Genomic DNA, 21,874 nt, shown 5'->3' on the forward strand with positions numbered 1-21,874 from the left:
ACCACACGCTATAAAATTTCAAAAAAGCGAAAAACTCCATGCACATATAACTCTTGTGTTTTAAAAATCATTTAAATATTCTTGATTTTTTAAGAACATGAGGATGTAAAAAGACTGTTAATTTTGTATTAAGGGTTTTGTGATTTTTGGGATTTCATGAGAATGTAAAATGCTATTTGCCCAAATTAAATATCATGTATTTACTTGAATGTTAAAATATGTATACATATCTCGACATCTCAATTTCCATAGCTACTACCTCTAGGCATATCAGAAAATCTTGCATTCCGGTTTTGAATTTTCCACAGTTGAGCTGGCTTTTGGAGTGGAGTTAAGTCCATCTCTCAATCTTAATATGAGACCCAAGTCTCAATTAATCTCAATAATATGTTGCTTCTTGCATACTTCCCATTTATTTGATCGTCTTACTCATATTAACTTTCTGAAAGGTTTAAAATTTAAAGGTAAATGAATATAATTAATACGTTCACGAAATCTAATTTAAATGTCATTACTTGGATTAATTATTCTACTCATTCGTTAATTTTATGGAAAATAAAAGGGTTTAAAAATCAAAAGTGAATGACTTACGAAAGTTAATCTTTTTACAATGCTAAGATTCTTCAAAAAGCCGACAAAGATCCTTGTCCTAGTGGCAAAGATGAGTTCTTAAAAATCTGGTGATCTTGGATTTAAATCTCACGTCGTGAGATGTTTTAGTTATATATTTAGAAAAATATATATTTAAAAAAATCTTCGAAAAGCTGAATCAACAGATTCTTGTTCAAGCATTCATTTCTCAAAACGGAAAAAGAAAATGGGGTTCAACTGTACGTTGATGTCTCCTTTTCTAATCAAGAAAACCATTACCATTTTCTTGCAAAGTTCTTTCCTTTGCACGCTAAATCTCACGTTGATCAACAGTTGATGCTTTGGTTTGATAATCATTTAAAATCCAACAATTTGATATACCAAACTTATCAAGAATCGGCCTTAAACACGCACTTCCTCTATACTTCTTATGGCTTCCCGCATCTCAATCCTTGAATCATGATCACTTTCTGTGCAAGCTGCACCGATGCATAGCATCTTCTCCATTTGATCAACCCAAGCGGAATTCGAATCGTTCAAAATCTCCGGATCAATAAGTTCGGCTACTCTTCCCTCAGAAATAGCCTGCCTCACCCATTGCACCACATCAGTTCCACCCTTTTGATTGTTCAAGTACTGAGAAGGAAACTTCCCACTCATCACTTCAAGAATGACTATTCCGAGACAATAAACGTCATTTTTTGGGGAGAGTTGTTGGTACAGTACGGCTTCTGGGCACTTGTAAGCGAAAAGGGCTTGAACCGAATGAGTGTTGCTGATCAATGAGTACAAGGCGTAGTCTATGAGAAGAGGCTCGTAGGTTGATGACAGAAGAATGTTGCTAGACTTGAGGTTTCCATGTGGAAGTTCATAGTTTGCGAACTCGGTGTGTAGGTATCCCATTCCCCGAGCCACTCCTTTAATGATTTTCAGGCGAGTAGGCCAGTTTAGCTCCGAATGTACCTCGCCACGATCACCTAGAATTAAAAAGAGGCAATTGGGATTTCATTTTCAAGGGCGTTTGAAGCTTTTCAAACCAATGATGAAATATATCGAGAAAATATAGTATATGACTATATCTTACCATGTAGCAGAAAGAGTAAGCTGCCTTTTTCCACGTACTCCGAAACTAGCAGCTTCTCTTCTTTCCTGAAATGGTAAGCCAAAGGTGGCAAGATGTTACGATGCCTTATCCGTCCTAGTCTTCGGATCTCCGTGTCGAATGAATCTTTATTCAACTTATTCATATCTCTCAATCTCTTTACAACTACAGTCACCCCAATTCCAAGATGCGCTTTATAAGCTGAGCCTAAGCCACCACTCCCAAGTACCTCAGCAGCAGCCTTCATCAAATCTTGCAGCCCGAATACCCCTCTTTCTTCGTTAATCATCACAAGATCGCTATCGGATTTCCCTTGGTTGGAACCCCTCCTTGAGGAATGGCTTCTCGAGCTGTAACTTCCGATTTTCTTACTCGAGCTAAGGTTCCTTCTGTTGCTGCTAGGTATGTGCACTTGAACTACCTCATCCATATTCTCTTTCCCCAGCACGCTGAAGTTTTCTTCTGTTTTCTTGGACTTAAAAAGTATAGTCACCAACAAGAGGGCGACCACTATGCCTAATATCACCCATGTCGTGCTTGAGTTCGACCCTTTTGACACGGTGGGCTGGTTTGTGCTCGTGCATTGCTTTAAGATTATTGCTCCACAGAGGTCTGGATTTCCCTCAAAAGGTGCGGTTTTGAATCTTGCCATGGTTGGAGGGATTTCTCCTTGCAGCTTATTGTGTGACAAGTCAATTAGCACCAAAGAATCTTGAGCAAATGGAGGGATAGAACCTGAAAACTCATTGTTTTGCAGCTTAAGGTCCATGAGATTTTTGAGTTTCGTCAAAGATTCTGGAATTTTACCCGAAAAGTTGTTTCGTGCAAGCTCAACTTTCTTGAGCAACCCCATATTGTCAAAGAATCCCGGAGGAATCTCCCCTGAAAACTGATTTCCAGATAAAAATAGAGATTTCAATGAGGTGAGACGATTCAAATCCGGAATTGGACCCGAGAAACTATTGTTCTCCAAGCTAATGGCCCGAAGCGACTCAAGATTTCCCAACGACTCGACATCTATATCTCCAGCATCACCGGCCAGACCAAGATTCATCAGAAATAAGCCTGACACGGTTTTATAACCTGTTTCACTACAATCTACACCTACCCATTTCTTCGAACGGTCACATGGATTCGTGCCTTTGATCCATGTCGAATCTAGGGATGACGAAATTTTCAATTCCTCTTTGAATTCAAGAAGAGGGACATCCTCTCCTATTGAAAAAGACGGCACATTTAAAGAGAAAATGAGGAGGGAAATGAGGAGAAAATGAACGCCAGCCATGTTCGTGTCATGATATCGAAGAAACATTCCTGTCTAGTCCTCTGGCCTGATGAGGCTCCGGCTGCTGTTTGAAGAGACTGAAATTTTCTCTGAATCTTTTTTTAGGAAGGTCTTTTTTGTGGTTTTGTTTGTTTTGGACTTTTGTATAATGTGTCATGATGAATTTGATTCTGGTGTAATTTTGGATTGAGATTAACAAAGAATTGGTGATGGAAAATCTTGCAACTTGTTATTAGAAATAAAATTTGAGTTGTGAGGTATAGTAAGAGGTGATGCTTTGTTCACATTTTCTAATGGAGTAGAGAGATTATCGGTGTAACTGTCATTCCTATTTTCACTCATATTTATTTATATAAATTTTCTTTATAAATATAACTTTTGTAGTAAATGTTATTGCTTCTGTTCACCAATTCTCAAGAAGCTAGAACACTAAATTACATATATAAAGTCACATCTTGCCGGAGATGAATTTCTGGCCAGGGGACGGACCTATTCTGTGTGCTTGGAGCGTGACAGTAGCGCAAATATTTGCCATGCTCAAAGAACACAGAATACATTATGCATGAAAGCGAGGCGAATGATAAAGAGAGAAAAAATTCCATGATTTTCTTGCTGTTAGATATATGAATCAGAATGTTGTCAATATAAAATATTTAGATTAAATTCTTGATTCAGACCTGAACAACCTCCTTCATTATTGTGGCATCAAGAATTAGAGTACTGTCCTCCTACTGTCCTGTAAAAGCCTGTAAAGAGAATCAAAATTGCATCAAACACAACAATTTGAAAAAAGGCCCTTTAACAGTTCAAGCTTAACCGACTTATATAATCGAATTCGTACCGAAAAAACATTGCAGTGACCAGGATCAGCAATGTGTGCCACCAAGTTCTCGATGGGCCTTGCCCTGTACACGTACAGCCTGAAAACAGAAGCCAACAAAAGCCATCATAGCCAGTCTCCCATTCTTGATCTCTTTAGTCCTCAACACGATCACTGGCTCAGGCGATCCTCTTCCCCACATAAACGAATCGAACCATAATCCACCAGGTTATCCAACGTCAGGCTTCGGCTTAGTCTTATGTGGCAGTGTCGGTTCGATGTCCACACATCCAGGGTTCAAAATATGAGCCCATCTCCGCCCCTCAACCCACCCCATCAAGGCCAACCGGACGAACAATAAGGTTTTGGGATCCGCGAAGTATTCTCGAGCACCAGCATCGTACCATGAGAAGTTCTCTACGAATCCGAGACTTTCGAGCCACTCGGGGATGAGGACTCCAGCAACTGCCAGCATCGCCCACCTACCGTGCATCAGCTCGGCTTGTACAAACCATTTAAGCAGCTCAGGATCAGATCCTATATGTTAAACTGGACTGTTATCCACTCAGTAATTAATCAATAATCTTGAATATTTCAAAAATATATTCCTGATCAATGTGAATGAATTGCATGCCTAATCCAAGCGGATCAAAGCCAAAATCTCCTGGAAGATTACGAAAATAGATTATTCATCACAATGGTATGGTTCAAACAATACATAATATAAATTCATTGTGAAATTGAATAATTCCGATATCTAACCAATGCACGGAAAATAAACTGAAATTCATACCTTCCATGAAGCCACTCAGGGGGTGAACTTCCAGGGAACCACAAGGGCCTATCGGGAGGAAGCGGTTAGCAGACACTGGACACACCTTTCGTAGCGTTCAAAAGGCTTGAACTTCGTTTCGGTTGCAACCAAGTTGCCATGCTTTCTGGGAGAGATCTTCTCTGTAATTCCCTTATATGTATGTTGTGTATGGACTTTATCATGCAATGCAAGAAAATATAGTAAAAAAAATAACGAGTGAACGCGCGAACACACACATATATAAGTAATGCTTTTAATGAGTTGAGTTAGGTTGGAGATCTGTGTCACAAAATTAACTCGTGAGGAGTTAGTTTTTGTGTGTGTATATATATACTCACACACAAATATCAAGCTCTAGGTCGTGATAAATTCAGCTGACGAGAGTAGGAAAAATTATTTTAAATTTCAATGAATGTTGCTTCTTTATTTTTTCACATCCCATTTTTTTTATTTATCTTTCATTTGGGGCTAAATCGCTAATTGTTCATTAGTTTATCAAGTCCCATGTTATGAATTTATTTCTCCTTGTAAATTTTTTTAAAAAAAAAAATTGGGGGAGGTTCGGCAATAGTACCATGCTTGGATCAGCTCGATCTACACCAATAACGATCTTTATCTTCCCCACGATCTTTATCTTCCCCAGGATGAGTAAAAATTTCCTAGCATGGATGGATTTTCATTTAAAAAATGGATTATTTCCAAACAATTATCAGCTCACAAATTTTACAAGAAGAAGATGGATTTCGACCAAATATAGTTTTTTAATGGAAAATTTAGTTTTTCCCATATAAATCTTATCCTATTTTATACAAATCTACAATCCAAAAGAAAATCGAAGTATATGCATGCCAATTTACGTGGATTTATAAACGAACTGGGAAACTCCAAAAACAAGCTTTCTTAAGAATTAATAGGACTCGATTTTATGTTTCCTACGAGAATTAGAATGGATCAATTTAAACTCTATATATATAACACATGCATAGCTCCTTTTCTTATTCATTAGAATCTCTAGCTCACGATCACACAAAAAAAGGTTCATCTTCATCAAAGCAAAAAGCCATGATCAACAACAATATCTAGATGATCAGCAGAAACAGCGAGGAGGGGAAGACAATTTTAAAGTTTCTGATGATCTTGTTAGTAAAGATTTGCATTTGGGTAATTGGGCATCATCATGTGATTCCGAAAGTCGCGATACGTCCGGTGGGTAATTGGGCATCATTTAGTAGACGTTCAAACGGCTCAGTTTCGGCTGCAACTATGTTGCTCTCGTTTTTGGGAGAGATTTTCTCTGCACTTCCCTGATGTTGGGCAGGGATTAAGTTACATTGATAATGCAAGAAAATGTAGTAAACCAAGCAATACACACACACACACACACACACATATACCAAAAATGAATTTTAGTTCGTTAACATATCAAGGGTTAGTTAGATATATAACTTTGGTGAAATTTTGAATTATTATTTTATTTTAGTGCCCAATACATAATCTTGAAATATATTACTATTTTGGCAAAAATTTGTGTGAGACGGTCTCACGGGTCATATTTGTGAGACGGATCTCTTATTTGGGTCATTCATGAAAAAGTATTACTTTTTATGCTAAAAGTATTACTTTTTATTGTGATTATGGGTAGGGTTGACCCGTCTCACAGATTAAGATCCGTGAGACGGTCTCACATGAGACCCACTCTACTATTTTGAGCGTTGTCCGTACGAATTTAAAATTTGTTATGTTCCAATATTCTTGATTACAATTATCATTCTTAATTATACTTACTTTCAAAAAAAAAAAAGAATTATCAATGCATGAGTAAAATTCTCCAAGCATGAAATTAATGGAATTTCATTAAAAAAAAACAATAATATTTTTAAATGACAATCAGCTTAAAAAAAATTTTAAAATATATTTTCATTTTTCAATTTATTATAATTAATAAACGAACTGAGAAACTTCAAAAAATGAAACAAGTAATCTTCTTGAAGTCCATAAGAATGAATACGACTCAGTTTACTGTTTCCTACAAGAACTCGGACAGATCAATTTAAACTCTATGTATAACCCATGCATAGCTCCTTTTCTTAACCATTAGCATCTCACGATCATACAAAAAAAATCTGCACTAATACCATCGTTGCGTCAATGGGGAAAGGTTCATCTTCATCAGAGGAAAAAGCCATGATCGACAACAACATCGAGGCACTCGGCTGGGGGAAACAGCGCGGAGAGGGAGAGGATTTTAAAGTTAACCCTGATGATCTTGTTAATAAAGATTTGCATTTGGGTACTTCGGCATCATCATCATGTGATTCCAAAAGTCGCGATACGTCCGGTGGGAAGAAACAACCATCCGAATCCCTCAAGATCAAGCCATTCATAATCAAGAAAGTCAAGAAAACGAAGGTTATCAAATTATTCGGAGTTGACATCTATGTTTCCACGGACGCCGGGTATATGATAGTCCAAAAACCATAGCGTCTGCGTGGTTTTGATTCGGTTAGGACGCACTTTTTCGCTTTTATCAAGTACTCGATAGTAGTAGTCCTTTGTTTTTCGTCTATGCTTTCTTTTAAATTCTTTGTGATAGTGTATTTGTGAATATGGTGGGTGGATTGAATTATTTTATCCACTCATTATATTAGTTATAATAAAATGATTGTTGCTTCAACTTTGTCGATCGTTTGACGTATATTTCTTTTCGATTTTATACAATGTAATTCGACGTAAATGGAACGAAATCTCCTGTGTTTCTAAAACATTGATAGATCATAGAACCCTTGTATCAATATTTTGACCTAATTTTTGCACATAAATGTGTTTTTTTAAATTTTTTTTCCGATTAAGAACCATGGTGATGGAGTCTTCATTTTTTTTATGATGATATAATTATTTTTTCGTTTCTATTCTTTAGATTTCAAATTATTTTGGTCCTTTTTGTTCGTGATATTATATCAAGTATGACATCCAATTTATTAATCTCATATGCTTTTTGGATATATAATTAATGACAAAAACTTGTGTGAGACGGTCTCACGGGTCGTATTTTATAAGACAAATCTTTATTATCTAGTTGCAAGGTTTATTTCAATTTTAGTTTCCATGAAAAATATGTACGTACATGCGCGCATATCAAGGGTTTATTAGTTACATTAGATTATAGACATATAACAATAATAAAATTTTATTTAATATTTTTTCTTGATTTTTTAATCCATGATCATTTCATCATGTAAAAGAAACAAAGAACGTGCATATAGTCTTGTACATTGAATATGATTAAAGATTAATTAGGTTATGTATAATTGTAAACACAAAATAATATTTGTTGTAAATTTTAATGAAGTTTTAAGTCTTTTATTACTCACAACGCAATTTTTAATTTTTTCTCTATTTATATTTTATGTGGGTTCTTTGTAGAATTAATTTATCAATTAACTATGCATAAAGGTAAGTGTTTTGAAAGACGTAATTTAGGTCCGTTTAGGTGATGTGTGATAATCCACCACGTCGATTTTTTTTAAAAAAACGATGCCTCTGGACGATGTTAAAAAAATCAGCCGCATAAGATGCCTAGTCGTCACCTAGTAGGCTCAAAATCTGCATACGCGACCGCTAGTATAATATATAGAATTTTTCATTTAAAAAAAACATTTTTCGATATATTTTTCAATCAATTTGTATTCGATAAAAACGAGAAATATGTCATTGATTTTGAGTTCGAATCCGATATTAAAAAAAATTATTGAAAAAAAAACGAAGATAACAAAAAAGATTAATTATTCAAGTAAAAAAATGGCTTAAACGTTACCTAAGTTCCTAGACCTACAGAGTGGATGGACCCGTCCACGTATGGCCTCTCATTTTTTATGAGCCTATAAATACAAGTATGTTATGCCTCATTTTTAAAACAACAAAGTCGTAAAACATCATTAATTGAATAAATTGGTTTCTGTACTAGTTTGGGTGTGAGGACTGATATATATTATGGGTAAGTCTCTTGTGAGACGGTTTCACGAATTTTTATCTGTGAGACGTGTCAACCCTACCGATATTCACAATAAAAAATAATACTTTTACAATAAAAAAGTAATATTTTTCATGGATGACTTATACAAGAGATCCGTCTCACAAAATAAGACCTGTGAGACAGTCTCATATAAATTTTTGTCATATATTATTATCCTATGAATATTTGAATCGATTCGGAGAATTTGATGAAAATCCACCAACCGGCATACGAAGTACGAACATTGTATTTTTAAAAATCGGATGTAAACTATTACAACATAAGAGTTTTTTTTAACACAATTCACAGATCAATGATGCAATTAGATTTGGTTTATCCGAAATGGAATAAATTTAGAAAGCAAAGGACCAAAATGCTAAAAACCCCGTTGAAAGCGACCAAGAACAATTCTTCTGTATTTTATGGGTTCATCACACATTCCTCGTGCCAAAAGCAAAGTTTGATTGTGTATAAAGCGACCAGAAGTTAGTATTAAATGCTAAGGAGAAATAAATGGGTTCGTCGAAGATAGTGGATTTCGGTAAGATGGACGGCGGGAGGTCCAACTTCTCCAAGACTTGCGGCCTCTTGAGCCAATACCTGAAGGAGAAGGGTAGCTTCGGAGATCTTACTCTCGGGTTAGCTCAGAAATTCGAATCCGCTGGTATGATTTTTTTTCCTTTTGGGTAGCCGGGATCTGTGAGTTTCTGGATTTGGGTTTTAATTCTGTTGGATTTTTTCCCCTTTTTCTCGAGAGAGTTGGTTGATTTTTGTGAATTCAAGGGGCGTCGGCGGCTGCTGCGACTGGCACGATGAATTTATTCCCGATAATGGAGAAATCTGGAGAGACCCAGCTTCCTGCCGGTGAAGAAGAAGCCCAGAAGAAGTCTGATATGAGGTAAATGCTTCTGCGAACCTTCTGCACTTTAAAGTTGCGATTTGATTTTGGGGGTGATTTTTTTGTGTTCAGCGGTACAAAATCCGGTGCGGAAACTGCACAGATGACGATATTCTACGGCGGCCAAGTGCTTGTGTTCGATGATTTCCCGGCGGAGAAGGTCAGTGAAATCATGTCGTTGGCTAACAAGTCCAGCGGCACCCAGAACCACCATCACTCCTCCACCTTCACTCCGCCCTTCACGACTCAGATCCCTTCGGAACGTGCTTTCATACAGCCTCTTGGCTCCGATTTACCGATTGCGAGGCGAAACTCACTGGCCCGGTTCCTGGAGAAGAGGAAAGACAGGTAATTTCCACCATTTATGGACAAGAATCTTGAATTTGACTCTTTCCATTGACTGAAACTGATCCCGCCATTCCTGTTTACTGCATCGCAGAATCAAAGAGAAGGCTCCGTACCAAGAAATCAAACCGGAATCGGCTATGAGGTTTCAAGTCTAAAGATCATTCTAATGAAGTATGTGTTAAACATTACAATGGATAATCGACTGCAATAGCTTTTAATTAACTTTACTTTACTTTGGGTGTTATTTCTTTGCAATTGAAATTTTACTTTGAATGATGTAATATTATATATAAATTCATACATAGAAATCACATGAATTTATTGGACTTGGTGTTCATGATATGTACGATGAAGGAGTCATTAATGGCATATGATAGAAGTTGAAGTTGTGTTCGTGAGAATCTTCTTTATTGTTATTTTTTTAAACTAAAGTAAAGTAAACTAAATAGAGAGTAAATACAATCATGAAACAAAGTATCAGAGATATAAACAATAATACACACAATTATAAAAAAAAATAATAACTTTGTGAAGGTCTGAACTTTCCTCATCAGCATGGTCTCCGCAGATTTCTGATTGTGTCCGATGAAATATTTTAAACATATTTATAACCAAGTAAAATATTTCCCAAATAAATTCTTGAAATCGATAAATCTATCACTCACTAATTTTCTTAGAGAAGTGGGTGTTGATTATCAACTTTTAAGTTTATTCAACTTATAATTGTATTAATTAAATCACGTTTCAATTCTTTATATATTTTAATATGATATATTAATAATACAACCCAAAAATGTCCTTTGGAATTCGAATTATTTTATTCTTTTTACTCCCATCAAACTACAAAAATATATCACTATAAAATAGAAAAAAAAAATATTTAAATAAAAAGACATATATAAGTGAATAAAAATAAAACAAAACTATATATATATATTATATAAAATTTATCATAAATCAACGTAATGCTCCAATGTGACCAGTATATGACTATATTCATCCACTTGTGGGCTTTACAAAAGAGCGCACAAAATTGTGAGGAGGAAACAGAAGTCCTTGACTAAAATGGGCTTATCCAATTCACAACTAACATAAATTGAAAAACAACAATTAAGAGAAAAATTCAAATTAGGCAAATCATATCAACAACAAACTAAATGCCCAAATATAAAACAAAAGTAAAAAACTTGTGTGAGACGATTTTACGGATTGTATTTTGTGATACAGATATCTTATTTAGATCATCTATGAAAAAATATTACTTTTTATGCTAAGAGTATTACTTTTTATTGTGAATATCGATAAAATTGATCCGTTTCACAGATAAAAATTTGTGATATTCATCTCACAAGATACCAACTCAAAACAAAATTATATTTCTACGTCGCATTTATAAATGTAAAGAAAAACACGATTTAACGATTTTTAAAATTTATATATAAAAAGAACGTATATTTTATATCTCTACGCCACTATCTACAATTCCATATTTTTATGCCTTTTAATTTATTCTAAATACATTTTTTAAAATGAAATATGTGTGTGTTCCAACTATTCCTCGTCAATATGATAAGAATTTAATATAAATGTTATAATCAATAATAATGTTTAAAAAATAATATTAATTAAAAGACTTTTTAGGCATCGTGTGGCGTACGATTCTCAACCAATGATCCATACGTAACGTAACCCACGTCAAGATCTCAATTATTGAGAAAAAAATAGGAAATATGGAACTAATCGGTCACTCCAAAAAATTTCTCGTTCTCATGCTTTTATGGGTGATACAATTCCATGATCATATATGTGTATACATCGTTTTGGATCTTTATTTTTTGTGCTTCAACTCTAGATTGCTAGGATTCCGGGGGTCAAAATTTTCTCGTCTGAGAGACACGAGCTCGGCCTCGACGCCTCGGAGCCGCACTTCTCTTGGCGTTCGTCGATCGCTATTTGCCGGTAACGACACTCCGCGCTACAAAACGCTCTCTCCCCCCTACAAATTTCACGTACCCAAAAGATATTATTTTCGCGAATCTAAATGATAAAGCGATAATTTGACTTCAAGGTTTAAAGAAGTACTCGATAAAAACATGTAAGAAAGTACCTATACATGTATATGTCTTCGCCATGGAGTTGCTTCTTGCAATTGTCACACGAGCTAAGGAAATCTTCGGCCGGAATTCCGGCGACCTCCCCGAATCTCGCCGGAGAAATATGAAAAACGCTAGCCCTTTCGCACTTATGGCTTCTTTGTATTCTAAAAGGGGTCCTATAATCACCTCCTTGACCATAATCAATTCCATACACCTTAGTGTGGGACCCGTTTGGGCCATGAAATGTTACTATTGTGTATTCTTCTGAATGATTCTCTCTCTCCATCTCATCAAATTCTCTCCCTATTCTTGATGAGTTCTTGGGTGATGTGACCGGAATCGGATTCGATCGTCTTAAATTCCGGCCACACAACGCTTTGTTGGACGGAGTTTCACCATGAGCATTGCCCAGGGCCGCCACGATGCCTAATCCAACCCCACCTAGATGAAAATTCTTTGGACCTCGTGGTGATGTGTTCTTGTGCTCGTGGAGGCTTGTCGAGCTAGTTGCAACATCCACAAGCCCGGATTTACTGCCTGAAACCAAAGCTCCGGCTAGGATTCCGATAACCGGATTCGATTTCCTCCCCAACATGGCTATAAAAGTCTATCTGCTTGGATTGGAAAAGAAGAGAGTTGAGAGTCTTGAAAATGGTTCTCTATGGGGGTTCAATTTATGCTTGACGGAGATGTTACACTTAATAGCCCATGGTTTCATATAAAACTTTGAAAATTATGTAAATGACAAATAATATTTAATATATTATATATGTTATAACAAGTGTGTGATTGAAAAATCAATAATCTTTTTTAAAAAGATATGGGCATAAAATCTTATTATTATATTTATTAAATGTATTAATTTCTCATCAATCATTCAACCACTTTATTCCACTACTATAAAATACAGATTGTAAAGTTAATTTCTTTTAAAAAAAATTGTCACATGTCAGTGGACAATATTTTAAGAAACGTCCACTTCAAAGATTGTGACCCGATCCAATAAATGGGCCCATGTCATGGGCAATTATTATAAAGCCCGAGTATTTGGAATGTGGGCCCGTATAAACTTCATGTTTCTTGGACTATTGTGACTAAGCCCACTTGCGGTAGGGCTCACATTGCTTTGTGATGCAAAATAATTACGTATCTGTCTAGTGGGTCTTTTTAAATCGAATCTTTCTAAAATTTGTGTAAATATAAAAAGCGTTTTTCAAAAAAAAATTTGAATAAAATAAGTTTAATGTGAGATGATCTCATAATCTTTTTTTCTGAGGCGGGTCAACTCGATTTATATTTAAAGTGAAAAGTAATATTTTTAGTAAAAATAATAATAATTTTGTATGAATCAGATCAGGTTGAAAATTCGTTTCACAAAATTGAACCGTGAGATCATCTCGCTGTAAATTTTTGTTTTGTGAATTATGATATTAGGACTGAAATCACTTATGTGCCCTTTGTGTCAAAATCCTACTTTTAACCAAATCTATGCAAACTCATAATTACTTTTCTTTTCCTCTCTCATTTCTTGCATGGATTCTATTGCTTGTTTCAATGGCGTGTGATTTTGTATATCTTGGATATTAAATTTTTGTATATTCACTTGCTAGGCTGTCATTTATTAATATACATTCTCTAAACTGTATGTAGATTTTTAGAAATTATCATGTTCATATTTAAATTGATTTTTTTTAAATGATTCTCTACTTATACTAACTAATGAAATGATAACTAATTTTACGTAGTTACTTTAGATGATAAACTAGCACAATTATCATAAATATTTATAGTTATGATCGTATTAATTAAATGTTTTATAACTATCATTCATTAATTACATTAATAAAACAATTATAGAGGCAAAATAATTGAGAATAGAAAATGAGAATTTTAATTTGAAATCAAATAAATAACAAAAGGCCGCCGAATTTAAACCGAAAACCCTAATAATAACAAAGGAAAACAAACAATTAATTTACTAATTACTCAAAAAACCTAACCAAATTCCCACTTAAATTAAACCCTAATTACAAACAGCCTCCACCACGAGCCTCTTGCTCACTCCAGCATCACAACTTGCTGATCCGAGTCGGTCTTCGCTTGCAGGGACCGAGCAAGATTGTTTCCCCACACATTCCTACAAAATACAATATATAACAAATTATTTTTCGAGGAAATATCTATGATTAGTGAAAAAATTATATAGTTATTATAATCACCTTCTGGACAATGGAAAGCACATCCTTGGAAGCTTCACAAGAACCCTTCTCGAACGAGCCACAAGCCCCTCCAACTTCGCCAAAGCTCGCGAATTTGATCTCCGAGATCGCCCTTCCTTGGCACGACAGCTCCATGTCGTTGCCCTCATAGGCGTTGCCGCACACGCTTCCCACACGCACTGTCTGGAAGTTGACCAGAGAAGGGTCACCTCCGAATTCTTCAAAGAGCACGAGCTCGTTGTCTCCCTCGTTTATGAAAGAACGGGGAACGTGGTACCTAAGAAGTCTTGACTTGTGAATATATTCTGAGAGAAATGTTTCAAATTCAACTTATGTAACATTATCTCTTTACGAGACTAACCATCTTTGTGAAGGTTTCCCACAGTTTGTGGCACACTTCCAGCTCCAGTACCCGCCCCGGTAGTCGCAAGGATCATTCGAGCAAGTGTCCTCTGTCATGTAACTTGGCCAGTATCGTCCGAGGCTGTTTCCATTAACCCAAGCAAGACCTTTCCCTAGTCCTTGTAAGTCTAATACGATGGCATCTTCACCGATCGGAGGCTTGAAAGTCGTCTAAAATTTTAAAAAATAAATAAATAGTTAGAAACCAACAAATATATATCTATAAACAAAATCACATGATATGTATATATTACCTTGTACCAAGTGAGCATCCTATTGACAGGAAGATCAGTAGATTTCCATTGGGAATCAGATTTAAGATCTGCCTTGAATAATTTGTCATCCAACCCCTTCAATCCAATCTTGTAAGACCATTTGTGGCTTGATAAATCTTTGATGATGGTCTCATCGCCCTTCTTTCTGATGATCTCGATCGGTCCGGGTAGTCCAGCTCGTACCGAATCATATTCACCTCCGTAGTTCTGTAAAAAAAAAAAAAAAAACCCATCAATAATAGAAGCAGTGGTATCGATAAATCTGTATGTCAACAAATACCTGTAGTCCAACGGTGGCACTGAGAATTGAGATTTGGTTCTTTCCATGCTTGAACTTAACATCCTTCTCGAAAACATAGTTAAAAACTCCATAGGTGGCCCATTGGGAGGCTGAAATTCAAAAAAAAAAAAAAATTTGTCCCATTTTTATATTTTACAAAAATAAATTAATTTATTTAAATAAGAAATTATATATAATTCGAATATATAGAAGATTAATAATTATTATTTACCAAGATACTCCCCATTGACATAAGCATGCATTATATGTCCAGTGGCATTCACACGAAGAGTCATTGTGTCACCAACGATGGGATCCTTCTTGTCAAGATTCACACTATTCAAAAAGGAAAATAAAAATAGAAAAAACGTAACTAATTACAATTAAAACACTTAATTACCAACCATATGCTAATATATTTTAAGAAATATAAATAGCATGGCACAAACACAGATTCTAAACGTGAAACATATAACAAATGAGGAACACTAATTACCTACTATATACTTGAACATAATTAAAATTAACCAATTTTAGAAATTAAATTAATATATATAATTATATACCTTGTCATGTACCACAAATAGTCGCTAACATCATTAATGGCCTTTTGGTCAACGAGTTGGCCAGAAGAGAGTTGACCTTTGCCCAGAACAACTGGTTCATCGATGATCTCAGGCCTCCATTTCCAGTTTAGTCCAGTAGGCTCTACTTCGGCATCATTCGCCTTCTTCACCATCACTGAAGTTTGCGTATTTACCTAAAAAATTTCAAAATGATTAAGATAAGTCAACAACCGCGATAAAATATTTGAATCCATGCCTCGTAATTCAATGTAGTACCTTAGCAGTGTTGTAAACTTCGGTCTTACAATCGGGGAGGATACTAACGGACCATGCGGGCACGTGGTAGTCGACCCCGTTGTAGTTTATGGTAGCGTCACTTGACGAGTTGGCGTTGCCAAGGAAACAACTCGAGACACCATTGTGTTTGAATTCAGTAATCTGCAAAAATTCATAGATAACATCGAAATTAAATTCAAATTTCTGTAAACTTTGTCATATAATATTTGTATAAGATATGTTAAATAGTTATAAAATTTAAAGACTTACGTAATTATAAGATCCCAAGTCGGTATTGTTATAATCTCCATAGGTTAAAACTTTCTCAATTGAATGCAACGCATCGTGGAGCTTCTTCAAGTGTCCGTATTTTGGTTGATTCAAATCACCTGCAGTATTAAAATTTACCATTAAAAAGATATTTATTTTTAATAATTAAATAAATATAAATATTCAGAAATTAATTTTGTTTACCATATTCGTTAAGGGGTGCATTGTAATCGTATGATGTGGTAATATACGGGCCACCAGCGGTTCTTCCGAAATTGGTTCCACCATGATACTGTGATAATCAACAAAAATCAACAAAAAAATATGGAGCTAATAATAATAATAATAATAATTTTTTGCAATGATGTCAAACTAAAAAAAAATATTTATTTGATACGAACCATATAATAATTTTGGAAAGTGCCCATATTTTGGAAAAACCGCGCCACGGAAAATGCGAGATCTTCAGCTGTTCTGAATGGATGTTTGCTACCCCAGTTCTTGAACCTAAATAAATAAATATTCACAATAAATATATACTAAATAATAATGTAATAAATATTTCAAAAAGACCAAGTGTATATGTTAAAAAGAATAATAAATAATCGATATTATTGGTATAATTAGACTAACCATCCAGTCCAATTTTCTGTCCACATCTTGGGGCTGTTTGGATTATTGGGAGTGAATTGATCACAGTAGAAGCCATTGCATGTGTTGATCTATCACAATTCACAATCAAGAAATGTGAATAAAAAATATTTTAATAACCAATAAAATTTTATTTTAATATAAAAATATGAGAAACGATAGTTAAATTACCACAGAGGGAGGGGCATCATCTTGTTGGCACATGATCCATGGAACCCCAATGTCCAGTGAATTAGCCATGCTTGCGCACCAGTTCATGTACGCTTTTCCCGCGTCGCCGTATGTCGAGATGACGTTTCCATACTCATTCTCAATCTGTAAATAATTTCAAATATGATTTATTTCCATTTATTGAGTACATAAATAATAATATATATATACACACAAAAACACACATATATGTATATTTACATACGAACCTGTGCAAGAATGATGGGACCTCCTTGTGATGCAAAAAGGTTCTCTTTTTTTAACATGTCCACTATCAATGTAGTGAAATTTTGCATCTCATTCTGGAAATGTAAGGAAAAAACATAATTAAATAATTTAAAAGAGATAATAAAGATATATAATGACAATAAATATATTATATTTTTATTATTGAAAGGGTTTTAAACTTTTAACTAATTAGTACCATGTAAACAGTATTGGAAGTTCGAAGCTCAACCCCAGGCAGATTATGCAACCACACGGGGAATCCTCTGAATATAAGAAAAAATGTAAGCATATAATTTATATGTAATATTTTTAAAAATAATAATAATAAGCTATAGAAATATAAGATTTGAAATTTAATTCACAATAATGTTGACCACTTACCCATAGTTCCATTCGGCACAAACGTAAGGTCCAATACGAAGAACAGCGTAGAGACCTTCGTTCTGGACAGTTTTAATGAACCTCACGAGATCCAAATTGCCCGAAAAATCGTACTGGCGACGAAGAGGCTCATGTGCATTCCAGAATACATACGTTTCGATGGCATCCAAGCCACCTTCCTTAGATTTCTTGATCAGATCAGGCCACATCTGATCATATGACAAACAAAAGAACATGACGTTAGCGAATCTTGTTGTTCTTGTTTATGTATATTTTTAAATTTTTTTATACCAGGTACCCATTTTTATTTACCTCGACAGTGCTTCGTGGGTAGTGAATCGAACCCGAAAGGATGATTCTACGTTTACCGTTGATCGTGAGGGCTCTTCCATCGTGCGAAACGATGTCCGCGTAGGAAGAGATGAAGCAAAGTAGAGAAAAAACGAGGAAGAGGAAATGACGTTTCGAAGAAATCATGGAGGATTTGTGTTTGTGAGAAATGAGAAATGTGAGTGATGAATGGCATGAATTTATAGGATCATTTAGTTTTGGGAATCAATTTGAAATTTTTGGAGATTTGTGTGACAGATTTGTTTACTGATTGGATATGATAAACGTTTACCAGATTTTCTACCTGATATGTTTAACTTTATCCGGGATATTATTGTCACTTGGAGATTCTTTATCTTGATATATATATATATATATGTATATATATTCATTTTACAAGTTTGAAAATTGGGAATAAATTTTTACAAGCGTAGGTTGAGACAAATATGGTTGTAGGATATATGTTACTAGGTAAATTAAGTGAAAATTTACATTTTACAATTTTTTTTTTAATTTTTTTTTTTTTGAGAAACTTCCAAGAGTTATAAAATGGATAATGATAAATGCAAATCAGATTTTCAGTTATAAAAATGCAAATATAATCTACTTGATTTGGATGATCAGATTTAAATGATTTTCTATTTATTGATGAAATGACAATTTTCTTTTACTCGCTTTACGTGATAAATATCAGAACTATAAATATTTATGATTTTAGCAAAATATATAGACACATACTGTTACGAGTGGTGCAATATGTATGTTGTGATATAGTTTCACCAGTCTATATCTATGAGACTGATCAACCTGATCAATAAATATCATGAATAATAATATATTTAGATCGGGTCGGAGATCCATCTAACAAAATTGATGTGAAACCGTTTCACATTAATTTTTGTGAGTACAATATAATAGCTTATAAACAGTTTGCAAGCTCTCAAACAATATATTTTGAGATCATATAATCTCTTCTTTTCGAAACAGTTTCCAGAGTAGCAAAATGCATTTTATAATTCACTTTAAAAAAGTGTATATGCTAAGAAATTATCACTCTAAAAATCTAGAATCAAATTTAAAATTAGATTATAACTCAATAATAACGAACTTTTCAAAGAAACCCAGTAATTATTTCACCAAATGATAACTTTTGTAATCGATTAGTTTTTTTTTTTTGAAAAAGTCCATAGAAAAATTTCAAAGAATACTCCTCATCCCAAATTTCAGAATCTCGAAGATTCCTATTATTCTAAAATTTGTTGTCCCTCACTACAAAAATATTAGATTTAAAATTTCAATCCTAATTCCTTTGGGCATAATACTAGACTCCGTGATGTTATCAATATCAAAAGCCCAGATATTTCAGGACTAAAAGCCCAACCAATTTGGGCCTCAAAATTTTATTTGAGAAAATATGGTGGTCCGGGCGGATGAAATCCGCTTCTGTTTCATATCACGAATTTTTAAATAAATAAACCTATATAAATATAAATCGAACAAATATATGAATTGGTCTATTTTTTTTAATACAATTGAGTGAAAAGATTTTCTATCTAAAATATTCACACAAGTCATTGGTCTTGACGCCTCACCAATTGGTCTCTAGACTCTCTATTTAAGATATACCATAAATAGAGACGTATGTTCATTGTATCTTTTCGTGATGTATCTCATAGCTTGTCTAATACGTCTAACAGAATCACAAATTTTTTTTAAATCATCTTGAACAATAAGATTGATCACATGAGTCATACACCTGACATGAAGGTGATGACCATCCATCAAATTTGGTCCCCACATACTAAATTGTTTTGACAATTCTTTCACATTAATATCATTTGAACTAACATTATCAACTGTGATAGTGAACACTTTATCCAAACCCCAATCAAGTAAACACTTAGTTATTGCAATTGCCATATCATTACCTTTATGCCTACTAATTGGGCAAAAATTTAGTATCCTCTTATGCAACATCAAATCTTTATCGATAAAATGATCAGTGAGACACAATAATTAATTCTTTGGATTGAAGTCCATGTATCTGTAGTTAGGCAGACTCTTTGATTATTCTACCTTAACAAGTTTTTAAGCTTTTGCTTTTCTTCATAAAAAAGTTCAAAACGATCCCTTATCACTGTTGTAGAGATGAAATTCGAAATTGAGGTTGTGTCACACTTTCAAATTACCTAAATCCCCCCATTCTCAACAAAACTAAAAGGTAGCTCATCTAAAATTATCATTTTAGCTATAGCTTTCCTACATAATTCTTGATCAAATCTCCAAATACTCATTGAACATCACCCTTATGATCTTTTGAAGCTTGTTGGAAACCTATTTTAGCTTGGCTAGTTTCAACATTGTAGGGATTTTGTTTACATTTTCTCAAATGAACACTCAAAGTTGATGTGCCATTATAGCTTGTATTAGCAGCATAATTAGAACTACAGTATTTACACCTTGCTCTAGGAGCCCCATCAGAATCATCATACTTCTCAAAATGTTCCCACACAACAGATCTAGCTCTGACCACTTTACTTTTTTTTTCCAGCATCACTAGTAATTGTAGATGCAGAAAGAGGTGTATTAGCATTTGAACCTTCACTATCATCAAGTTTATTACCTTCTTCAGCCATCTATTAAGATATTAATATAAAAATTTTATGAAGAAGATATAAGGAACTTTTAAAGTCATCTAAAAAACGAAACTTTAAAGTTAAATATTGTTTTATATGTTCTTATTTTTCGAGAAAATATTAATTTACTTATTCTCCAATGAAGTCAGTCAAGATAGAGCCAAATAACAGTCCATATCTTCTCAATCTCTCCCGAAAAAAGTGTCTGCAAGTAGAATTTTTTAATTTGAGAGGTAAAATAATCAATGACACTAAATAGGGAGAAAAACTACTTAGTGCATAACAATAAAAAAAAACTGTCAATGGATAAATGAGTATCCTCCATTTACTATTTTAAAATGATAAAAAAAAAAAAACTTCATATATGTGCTCTACATACAATAATCCTCCATTTACTATTTTAAAATGATAAAAAAAAAAAAAAACTTCATATATGTGCTCTACATACAATAATCAACGATACTTTCTAACTTTGGTTGACGATTATACAATATTCACATGGGTTTTCTTATCCAACATAAATCTGAAGCAACAAATGTAATTTCCAGATTTTGTTCCATGGTTGATACTCAATTCAGTAAAAAAATTAAGGCCTTCCACACCGATAATATCAAAGAACTCGCATTCACTGAGTTATTTCATAAACGAAAGATACTTCATCAAATTTCATGTGTTCAAACTCCTCATAAAAATTCTATCGTAGAACGAAAACATCAACATTTATTCAATATAGGACAATTAACACACACCTATCATGTTCATGAATAAATATTTTGAGCGTGAAGTTTACTAGTAGCCCAACTATGGACAAAACGCGTGTCACAGCTATGGACAGAACAACACATAATGATGAAACATGGACATGATTTTTTGTATATGTTAAATGAATGTAAATCAACCTATAGCTATTTCAATAGCTGAGACATGATTATATGTTCGTAAAACTCTTGTGAGCATGTTAACGAGTCAATTTTATGAGACAAATCTTCAACTCAACATAAAATATAAAAAAATTAATATTTTTTTATGTAAAAAATATAATTTTTGTTGTAAATATAAATAGAGTTAAATTATATCATTAATATAGATATGTGACATTATCTAATATATTATAGATTTATTATTGGTGGTGCAAAATAGATGAGCGAGCTACCGAGCACTTCATCTAAATATGTTTCTAGAAA

The 21,874-nt window shown here is 34.1% G+C and overlaps 4 protein-coding genes and 1 pseudogene across 4 annotated transcripts; 1 reads left to right on the top strand and 4 right to left on the bottom strand.

Moving 5' to 3' along the window:
* Positions 1-782: 782 nt before the first annotated feature.
* LOC140971476 (pollen receptor-like kinase 3) lies at positions 783-3,244 on the bottom strand. Its single transcript, XM_073433755.1, has 2 exons — positions 1,676-3,244; positions 783-1,568 (listed from the first exon to the last, which is right to left on the bottom strand). Exons 1-2 carry the CDS (start codon positions 3,003-3,005, stop codon positions 994-996), a joined length of 1,905 nt encoding a protein of 634 aa, XP_073289856.1. The 5' UTR covers positions 3,006-3,244; the 3' UTR covers positions 783-993.
* A 462-nt stretch (positions 3,245-3,706) lies between these two features.
* Positions 3,707-4,731, bottom strand: LOC140958299 (photosystem I chlorophyll a/b-binding protein 6, chloroplastic-like; annotated as a pseudogene).
* Positions 4,732-9,039: 4,308 nt separating this feature from the next.
* On the top strand, positions 9,040-10,263 carry LOC140971477 (protein TIFY 10B-like). Its single transcript, XM_073433756.1, has 4 exons — positions 9,040-9,288; positions 9,408-9,522; positions 9,595-9,870; positions 9,962-10,263. Exons 1-4 carry the CDS (start codon positions 9,138-9,140, stop codon positions 10,023-10,025), a joined length of 606 nt encoding a protein of 201 aa, XP_073289857.1. The 5' UTR covers positions 9,040-9,137; the 3' UTR covers positions 10,026-10,263.
* A 1,177-nt stretch (positions 10,264-11,440) lies between these two features.
* On the bottom strand, positions 11,441-12,690 carry LOC140971478 (FCS-Like Zinc finger 13-like). Its single transcript, XM_073433757.1, has 2 exons — positions 11,978-12,690; positions 11,441-11,866 (listed from the first exon to the last, which is right to left on the bottom strand). The coding sequence occupies exons 1-2, from the start codon at positions 12,559-12,561 to the stop codon at positions 11,719-11,721; spliced, it is 732 nt and encodes a 243-aa protein (XP_073289858.1). The 5' UTR covers positions 12,562-12,690; the 3' UTR covers positions 11,441-11,718.
* A 1,142-nt stretch (positions 12,691-13,832) lies between these two features.
* LOC140971479 (beta-galactosidase 15-like) lies at positions 13,833-18,210 on the bottom strand. Its single transcript, XM_073433759.1, has 17 exons — positions 18,037-18,210; positions 17,725-17,933; positions 17,540-17,606; positions 17,325-17,417; positions 17,077-17,220; positions 16,888-16,976; positions 16,656-16,761; positions 16,459-16,546; positions 16,255-16,373; positions 15,985-16,146; positions 15,709-15,902; positions 15,375-15,478; positions 15,143-15,252; positions 14,842-15,069; positions 14,547-14,758; positions 14,186-14,462; positions 13,833-14,103 (listed from the first exon to the last, which is right to left on the bottom strand). Exons 1-17 carry the CDS (start codon positions 18,199-18,201, stop codon positions 13,990-13,992), a joined length of 2,481 nt encoding a protein of 826 aa, XP_073289860.1. The 5' UTR covers positions 18,202-18,210; the 3' UTR covers positions 13,833-13,989.
* Between the last annotated feature and the right edge of the window lie 3,664 nt (positions 18,211-21,874).

This window comes from Primulina huaijiensis, chromosome 2 (assembly GCF_012295235.1).
Source record: "Primulina huaijiensis isolate GDHJ02 chromosome 2, ASM1229523v2, whole genome shotgun sequence".
In the NCBI taxonomy this organism is placed as follows: domain Eukaryota; kingdom Viridiplantae; phylum Streptophyta; class Magnoliopsida; order Lamiales; family Gesneriaceae; genus Primulina; species Primulina huaijiensis.

Excerpts from the sequence above, each read along its gene's own strand:
- LOC140971476 (XM_073433755.1), bottom strand. The coding sequence starts at position 3,005 with ATGTTTCTTCGATATCATGACACGAACATGGCTGGCGTTCATTTTCTC. Across the intron at positions 1,569-1,675 it reads CTTACTCTTTCTGCTACATG|GTGATCGTGGCGAGGTACAT; the intron begins GTAAGATATAGT and ends TTTTAATTCTAG.
- LOC140971477 (XM_073433756.1), top strand. The coding sequence starts at position 9,138 with ATGGGTTCGTCGAAGATAGTGGATTTCGGTAAGATGGACGGCGGGAGG. Across the intron at positions 9,289-9,407 it reads TCAGAAATTCGAATCCGCTG|GGGCGTCGGCGGCTGCTGCG; the intron begins GTATGATTTTTT and ends TGTGAATTCAAG. Across the intron at positions 9,523-9,594 it reads CAGAAGAAGTCTGATATGAG|CGGTACAAAATCCGGTGCGG; the intron begins GTAAATGCTTCT and ends TTTTGTGTTCAG.
- LOC140971478 (XM_073433757.1), bottom strand. The coding sequence starts at position 12,561 with ATGTTGGGGAGGAAATCGAATCCGGTTATCGGAATCCTAGCCGGAGCT. Across the intron at positions 11,867-11,977 it reads GAAGACATATACATGTATAG|GGGGGAGAGAGCGTTTTGTA; the intron begins GTACTTTCTTAC and ends TGAAATTTGTAG.
- LOC140971479 (XM_073433759.1), bottom strand. The coding sequence starts at position 18,201 with ATGATTTCTTCGAAACGTCATTTCCTCTTCCTCGTTTTTTCTCTACTT. Across the intron at positions 16,147-16,254 it reads ACTTGGGATCTTATAATTAC|ATTACTGAATTCAAACACAA; the intron begins GTAAGTCTTTAA and ends GAATTTTTGCAG. Across the intron at positions 15,253-15,374 it reads TGTCAATGGGGAGTATCTTG|CCTCCCAATGGGCCACCTAT; the intron begins GTAAATAATAAT and ends TTTGAATTTCAG.